The sequence below is a fragment of the Electrophorus electricus genome, chromosome 12 (genome assembly GCF_041902795.1).
Source record: "Electrophorus electricus isolate QZ-2024a chromosome 12, ASM4190279v1, whole genome shotgun sequence".
NCBI lineage: Eukaryota > Metazoa > Chordata > Actinopteri > Gymnotiformes > Gymnotidae > Electrophorus > Electrophorus electricus.
In genome coordinates this window covers 21216201-21225000 of record NC_137508.1, presented here as the reverse complement: position 1 = coordinate 21225000, position 8800 = coordinate 21216201, and the positions used below count along the sequence as shown (strand labels likewise).

The following is an 8800-nucleotide window of genomic DNA, read 5'->3' as shown; positions in this document are numbered from 1 at the left end:
CAGGTAGACTCAATGTGATCAATGGATGAAATTCAGATGGAGGTCTGAAGCATTTCTGTTTAAAAAAACAAACAAACACACACCACCACCATATATATCTATACTGATTCAAAATTGTCAAGTTTACTAGGTAAAAAAAAAAAAAAAAAAAAAAAAAAAAAAAAAAGAGTTTTGGACAGAGGTCCTTCATCAGCTGTGCAACACTCTCCCTCACCCACACACAGAGCAAGATGTAATGCGAAATTTTATTTCTTGGATTTGACCGAGGTCCTGCTATAAAAATTATAAAGTCATACACACTTGATTACTTGAGAGGATTTGAGAAGTTTACTGACATACATATTTCAAAAGCAAAAAATGACAAAGAATATTTTCCTGGAGACATGTGGCCCTTAAAAATTACAGTGACCTTTAATGATAATCTCACCGAGTTCAAAATGACAAAAACCTTCTCTCAGCTGCATAGTTTTTGCCAGAATATAAACTTTTAAACACTTATTTAATTCTGAAAGACAAAATTAACACCAAACCGTTGTAAACAACACAAAGGCCACACTTCCAAGAAGAAGAGTCCAATAGGCTCTCTAGAAAAACCCAGTACCATGCTACCAAAATGCATTAAAAAAATATACATAGTTCAACTACACAATAAAGAGACTAAAGCTTACTACAAAGAGTCTTTTCAAAACACAAGCCATACCCACAAGGAAATAAAACATTTCATATTAAGCACTCTTAAAAGCCACGCTATCACAGCATCGACTGCTGCCATTCCAAACCAGCAGGCACTGATAGTTTAGCGTGTTGTTTAAAATCCTAGTCTCCTCCTGGGACATTATCATGCAAATTACTCAGAGAATTTACTTCCATTAGAGAGGAACATTGTGCTAATTGCAGCATGAAAGCTGACCTCATGACAACACCACTGATGTCACACCGTTGGTCTATGATCCACTAGCTGGGCCTATCGTCTGCTCTCTGTGAACCCACCCCTCTGATTTACGCCGAGACGAAAGGCCTGCATGTGCACTGCCATGGCCTGCTTCTCCCAGCAACCAGCAAACAAAGCCAAGTGTGTGATGACACAGGCCAGTTCTCAGCGTTCCTCCTTTAAACAGCCTTTACTACAGCATGCAGTCGCAATGACTTGGGGTGTGATTAAAAAAAACAACATACACATCATAGTGTGTTCTGCGATGTACGATGCATTTAGAGTTGGGGACAGCACGTGAACAACGTTTGAGTATATGAATGTGAATACTGTCGGAAATGCAATTTAGGTGTTATGTACATAAAATATATGCCTGGCACATATTTTACTTACATTTCTTTTAATAAGTTAGGTGACCTGTTAAAAATGCTTCTTAGTGCCGTGTCTAATTCTTTCCGGAAACTAATACGTTTGAGCTTCAGCTATTAAAAGCATTCGTACATTCATATTTTTTGGCCAACATCCATTTGTGTATGGCCAGTAAACACTTGGCTTCAGGGCCTATACAAAGTCTTTGCATAGTCTATGCAAAAAACAAAGAGAGAGAATATGCAATGTTTTTTCCTCTATTATTTGTACATGATGAACAAGATTAAATTCAAACAAAATGAAACCCACATGGCCACTGAAAATTATTACTTAGATATACCAAACCACCTTGTTTTTTATCTCTACAAAGGCATTAATGCAATAAATTAATAAATAATTGTTTAATTAATAACCATTTATTAAAATGTCACTTGGGTAGTGAAAACATTTAAAATGATAAAAGAAAATGACAACCCAATTAAAATCCACCAGCGTTCCAACTGTGGGGGGGTTCAAATTAGTTGTGAACACGTCACAGTGTTTAGAGGACACTCTGCTGGTGTCTGGACTGACTCAAGGTCAGAGAACTCATGTCTAGTTCATCACTAATGCCAAAACCTGGCTTCCCTCGACTGCATTAGAGAAGTGTGCTCTACTTAGTCTTGTAACTCTGCAACAATATGTAAAAACTGAAAAAGAAGGCAAACCCTTTTCTACATTTTGAAAAGGCGTGTGCACTGTTAGTACTGATCTATCAAGGATTTACTTAAATAAGCAATGAATTAAGATCAAATGCATGAAATCCATTTCAGCCATAACTATCAAATGTAACCTGCAAAAGCAATGTACAGATCCACTGGCAAATCTCTTAGAGAACATTGAAAAATACCAAAAGTCACTATAACTCCATAATTACATATTAAAATCACTGCTTTTGTGAATGGGGTGTTACTGCATACATTTATGAAATTTCATTATCTTAGGAATTTTTATGAAAATTAAATAGTTTGTTTAATGATGAATATTTTAATGTGAAAGAGGAATGTAGATAACGAATGGAATGGTGGAAATAAAGTGTAGAATTTTGTTCCTCTGAATAACTACAAGATAAATATATGTTAGATGTCTTCCCCCCCCCCCCCCACACACACACACACACACTCCATAATTACTGATTGAGGAGACCAGTGCCACATCATTAACCACAGTCCACAATCATTAACAACACACATGGAGAAACCGACACATGCAACAAACAAGCAAACAATGTTTAGCAAGCGCACACACATGGACACACAAAAGTTGCCATACTCACTGTGTCCTCGCTCCTGTATGGGTTAAGTTTGTTATATACTGCTTCAATAACGCTTCGCCTGCAAAAATAAATAAATTACAAAGCAGTTATGACTCTTCTTTATACATTCTCCCTCTTGTCATTTCTAGCACTGCAGACAAACAAACTAATTAGGTTATGATTACATCTCAAAAAATGTCTGCCACCTCTTGAATGGCTTCACATTAGGGCTGTATAATAGTTAAGCAAACAGGTATGGTATGCACTTAAGAGTCTTGCAGGCGACAATCAAAAACTGCATGATGTTTCTAGCTTGAGATGGTTGAGAGGGCTCCCACGGCCTTCTGCGTTGGGGCCAGCATTCACTGTGTTGGAGGGGGATTGCATATTCATGTACTGTTTCAGCAGCTGTGGACGAGTGTTTCCCAAGCCTGCTGCCGTAGGATCCGAGCACTGCTGTGCTACCAAACCCCTATGAAGGGCTGGGTAACTAGGCTCATGCAGAAGTGCCAGCACACCACTTTTTTCTGTATTTGACCATACAGAAGCTCTGAGGTTCGACAGATACTGCTGTTTGTTTAAAAAAAAAGATTTTAACGAAAAGCTTTTAAATGAAAGTTTTGAAATGAAGCACTTCATTTTTAGGCCACGACACTCAGTCCATCACATACTCTACTTCCCTAAAGGAAGAAATACATCACCAAATTTTTACAAGGCAAGAACCTATAGAAAAAATATTCACTTTTATTAAGCAATTCTGTGATATTTCAGAGTAGAGTTTCCACAGGCTGGATTCTGTTTTTTTTCTTAATTCCAATATACAGTCCAGCAGTGTCAGATGGAATCAGCCAGATCCAGAAAGCAGGTATCGGTTTGGGTGTCATCTGTAAAGCAAACTCTAGAATATGCAGCACAGGGTTGGGATTGGGGAATACTCCAGAGAGCTCATGCTGGCAGTGCCAGCTGCCTTAAATCTGCTCTGGGCACTGAGCAAGCTTGGCCCCATCTCCACACAACTCTCCATCCAGGTCACGCTAACTGCCCACGTCTGCTCGTTTCTGCTACCGGCAAACCGCTCACCAGCGCAAGAGACCTGACAACAAACAAGTGACTGAGCAGCTCGGCCTGCGCAAGTGTACTGTCTTCCGTGTGCAGGGTTTAAAAACAGAGAAGCACGCCTCGGCTTCCTCCACTTTGGTCTGCTAGCTGTGGCATGTGGGGTGGGGAAACAGCCCAACTCTTGTGCAAATTCACCACACAGCCTAACCCCAGCCCTAGCATGACGTGTTTGGTGCTGCACCCATCATGAGAAGTAGTCTACATTTCCCTGCATTCATTTCCCTAACAACAAAAAAAAAAAAAAAAAAACTGTTTAGCTTGCAGCAGTGGTGAGAATGATATGCTTCCACCACTCTGAAGTGAAGAGTGAAGTTTCCATCTCTCAGGGGGAGGAACAAATGCTGTTTATTTTTAACATAACTGCAGGCTAACTGTGACATTCAAACACCTTATGACTAGCAATTAGTTTAATTTTTCCAAATCAACTGAATGGCTGGTTTACTCAAAAATGTATCACCATTAAAACACTTACATATTTTTTGTACTGTCACTGTAATGTGTATTTGCAAAATATGTAAAGAAACAGCACTGCATACTGCACTGACTGCAAGTTATGCGTGCAATGGTAAGAACCGTGTGTAAGTGTGGATGAGGGAGAGAGAGAGAGAGAGAGAGAGAGAGAGAGAGAGAGAGAGAGAGAGAGAGAAAAAAACCCACTTGCTGGCAAGTTCTCCTCCAGGCGGTAAGTTTGGGATGCTCTCAGATGCTAACATGCGCATCACGTGTACAAGGTCCGGCACACCCTCATCACCCTGCTTCTTAAGGATCTCTGCAAGGAAAGAGAACACACCGCCATCATTTGAATTTGGAATTGTGACATCATGATTATGAAACAGGTAGCAATTCCTGAGGGGAAACATTAAAATATCATACATTTCTCCATAAGCCTTTTTCGAAGCATTCCTTATGCATGTGCATTTCTAAGAACCACGCCATGCTTTAAGAGTGGTCATTTAAGCAGCATTCCAAGATTCCTACCCTCTACACGGCTCTCCAGATATTTGTCAAGTTCGGACTCTCTCTTCACGGCCTCTGGTGAAACCTTGGGTGCCGCGTTAAAACACACCAACACAACGCTCATGTTGTCTCTGCTCCCCTGAATTGGCACAGATTGGGGAGAAGTATTCAGTGTTATATTCTGGTTAGGGTTTGTCATTAACATGCACCAAGTCACCCACATAGTTTCGATCCGAGAAACAGCCCAAGAAAAAAAACCTTTCCATTGCTCCCCAGACAAATTAGATGAAGCTTATCTGCTGTTTCCATTACAAGGCTCATGCAGCATAAGCATGCTACTAAACTGGTCAATTAAGAGGATGATTTGATTTTAAAGCACAGAGGCATGAAACTGTGGTAAAGTGCACTTTTGGTGAACAGAAAGTCAGGCTTCCAAATGTAACACCCATTGTAGAGTTGACAATTGTCAGACTACATACTAAGGGAATGCCATGAAATTAACTCGCCAACTGTAGTAGACATTCCCGATTTACAATACAATATAAGCCACAGCAATCAAAACTTCAGTTGCCAAACTCTTCATTTACTTGCAATTGTTACATTTACTTATTTGTTCAAGTTTAAAATCAAATGCAGAACTGGACATGTCAAGAGAGACTGTACCAGGAAGTCCCAACATGCCATCAGCTCAACTTTCTATTAGTGTGTTTATCGCAAGGTGCAGATCTTCAGCCATGAATAAAGGGCTGTGTGGCAGTCTGACAAAGATGTTCCTGATCTTGGGTAATTTAAAAGTAAAATGACTCAAATTGGATCAGTCAGTTGAATATGAAATAGCAAGAGGAATCAGGCTGGGAGGCATTTTATGGGATGCAAGTGTCAGACTTCACCAGCAGACAAGCGTCAGTCTTATTTGGGGTGCTGTGCTATGAAGTAGCTTACATCAGTGCCAGGCCAGAAATGAATTACATCTGCTGAATTAAATCATATTAAAAAGGATGCGTTTTCAGAGCGACAGCTTTAGGAATTCAACATTGTATCTTCTTTGCAAAGTTTGACCTGCGAGCAAAAAGCCTGCTCACCCAGAACATGGTTTAGGCTGCCATATCAGGATTAAACCACTACAAAATGAATAAATGCAGATTTACACAACTATCAATATTGTAATACTGACATCATCATGAAACTGACAGTGTAACATAAGTTTTCCCAGTTATGTAAATGGTGTCATATGGTATCGTCAATATCTTCACCAAGTCAGATATTCTTCTGTCTCAGCATTTGGTTTCTCATTATCATAGGAAGACAAATGAAACCATCAACACCTCTTTACTTAATAGAGGAACGTTATCTCTCGAAAAACTGGGAGTGACATTTAAATGAAATGCACCATCCAATGCTACAGATGACATGAAAATAAACAGACCTGAACCCAATGCATGTTGACTTAATTACATATGTCTATCTGTGGGATGTCTCAAGTGTGTTAGACCGTTCAACAGGTCAGCATGTTGGTGGACAGGGTCCCTTACCTTGTACAAGCAGGTATCCACAATCTCATTGCAGACTCTCTCCAGGTCGTCGGTCACCTCAAGTCGTGAGCGGACGAAATCGCAGAGCTCCTCATTAGCCATGACATCCCAGATGCCGTCACACGCCAGAACAATGAACTCGTCCTGTGCCTCCGAGCGCTCGATGGCATACACCTCTGGCTCGGGCGACACCAGCTGCTCCGTGGGGCCTTTGCCGTGCACGCACTTGTAGTCGAAGTCGCCGAGGGCGCGGGATACGGCCAGCGAGCCGTTGACGCGCTGGATCATGACAGAGCCTCCGGCGTTCTGGATGCGTTCCTTCTCCAGCGGGTTACTGGGCTTGTGGTCCTGCGTGAAGAAGTGGACGGCGCTGGCGCGGCTCAGCAGGCCTCGCGAGTCGCCACAGTTGATGAAGTAAATGTGACGCGGCGAGATCATCACGCCCACCGCTGTGGAGCCACTGCGGTCAGCGCCGCCGTGCTTCTTCTCCGAGATCTGCCGCATGTGATCGTCAATCTGCAGGAAGCCTGTGCGGATGCCCGACTTGACGCTGTCCACACTGGGCTCCTCGGCCAGCCGAGGGCCCCCATCGCCACCGCCACCACCCCGGAAGTCCGGGTTGCTGGTGATGTGCTCCAGCAGGTGCTCGCAGCAGTATCGGGCCACCTGCGAGCCCGCATGACCATCATACACGGCAAAGAAAGACCAGGGATCGAGGCCATGGGGCAGGCCGATGACGGCAGTGTGCGCATCCTCCATTTCCACCCGCCAGCCCTGCATGCTGCTCAGGCCATAGCGCAGACCGTTGCCCTCACCGTGGGCATTGTGCTTCTCCATCTTTGGCTTGTCCAAAAACGCACCCATCCTCTCAGCCTAAGAATCTGGAACAAAGTTATTAGAGATTGATAAGGGGTAACATTACTGATTGTGTTCATGTCAAGATTACTAATTAATTTTGCCAGTCTAACACTGACCTTTAATACACTTGACTTTGTAGCACTGAAAAAGTAAAATATAACATAATTAATGTGAATATGTAGGCTTTTAATAAATATATTTAACAAAGCATATCCACAAGAAGAATTTACAAACGATGCTAAACAGGTTTGTTAAAACCTGAAGGTCGACCACTCAAGAAAATTTAAGAAATTATGTAAACAACCATTTGACAGAAATACATTACAAACCGAGTCAGACACACTGACTCTCTCAGTCAGTGCGTTGCCATCCTTGTATGGCCGTAGGATCTCTGGGACACACTGGTTCACACGTTATATTCACCCGCACTAAAAATAGGTAACGTTAGCTAGAATTAGACACAAACCCGTGCAAAAAGCAAGCCGTGTTCTTCCACCACGCTTCTTCTCCTGTCAAAGTTGTTGAAAAACTCTGCAATTATTCTCAACACATATTCCAACGGACTGGTTATGCAAATATGATGTAGTTAGCTAGCTAGCCAGCTTGCTTACTAGCTAGCATAGCAAGCCAGGGAGCCTACCCTCGGGCAACCAAGAAAGACAGGGAGCGTAGTTTCTGATTTCTCAAATTATATGTCGAATTAACCAGGGAAATACAGACGTTACATATACTAGCAACATTTACAATATACACACTTGAAAATACAACCTAGGTAGAATCTCGAATCGATGTTAACTGTCGTAATTCAATCGTATTCCTTCAATCGCTGAAATAAACGCATTACGTAATGTTGTAGCCAGCATGCTAGCTAGCTAGTTAGCTTCACAGCAAGCCGTTTTCAACGCTTAGCAGCTCGATAGCAAACTGTCAAACTTAGACTGTACGACAGTGTACATTATTTTGTGTATGGTATCGCGTAGGAGACCAAGAAAGAGTGATCAGAAATATATCCCCAAATAGCTCCGGCAAGGATTTTGATTAAGGAGAGTTAGCTTGCAGATTAAACCCGTGTAAACAAATGGCTAATGCTATTGTGTCGAGCCTTGGCCCTTGAACCTCGCCATCACTGCAGGCCTGCCATACTAGCTAGCTAGCTAGCGTTAGCTCTCTACGCTAACTTAGCTGGTTGGTAAAACTCCGCATAGCCAACACAACACACGTCTCTACTACAGAAAGGGCGCTAAAAGGCTAGCAACACCGAGAAGAAGGAGGCTTCGTGTTAACAAGGGCAAAAGAAACTTACCGAAAATCCAAGAGAGGCCTGTAGCAAGTAGTGAAAAAAGCAGAAAGAGGGAGAAATAGCGGATAAAGTCAAACGAGGTGTTGGAAAGGGACTGCTAGCTCTGGCTTGTTTGTGTAGGGAGAAATTGCCTAGCTAGCTCTGTATTCAGTTTGTAGGAGAATGGACCTCCCCGTTCTTTGTAAACCAGGGATGCATATTTGAACTCATTAGGCGACGTGAATGTAAATCTAAAATGGGTAAGATTATTTCTAAACGTTGTACTGTATCACAACGCTCTATCCTAGTCGCTCCACGCCAGTCTCCCACTAAAACCAGCACCTAACAACCCAACAACGGGAGCACCAGGACCCGGATGTATATTCAGCAGGTTGCATGCTTGAAACAATGACGTCATCCTTCTCAGTCCGGCTCTGTGTTGATCGGGAGAGCCAGGACCC

General features: G+C 42.4%; 1 protein-coding gene across 13 annotated transcripts in view; it reads right to left on the bottom strand.

Annotated features, from left to right (window-relative positions):
* ppm1aa (protein phosphatase, Mg2+/Mn2+ dependent, 1Aa) overlaps nt 1–8700 on the bottom strand; it is a 49262-nt gene extending 40562 nt beyond the window's left edge. For 10 of the 13 annotated variants that reach the window (XR_004776650.2, XR_004776651.2, XM_081725089.1 and 7 more), the window contains exons 1-5: nt 8364–8700; nt 6203–7083; nt 4692–4809; nt 4371–4482; nt 2616–2673 (exon numbers count right to left, since the gene is read on the bottom strand). Coding sequence is in view for 11 of the 13 variants with exons in the window: in XM_081725089.1 (XP_081581215.1) it covers nt 2616–2673; nt 4371–4482; nt 4692–4809; nt 6203–7066 (1152 nt within the window). In the remaining 2 variants the exon portion in view is untranslated. Of the gene's footprint in view, nt 1–2615; nt 2674–4370; nt 4483–4691; nt 4810–6202; nt 7084–7176; nt 7202–7389; nt 7489–8363 lie in introns of all 13 variants that reach the window. The other 3 variants (XM_081725088.1, XM_081725086.1, XM_081725087.1) reach the window with 3 other exon arrangements.
* Between the last annotated feature and the right edge of the window lie 100 nt (nt 8701–8800).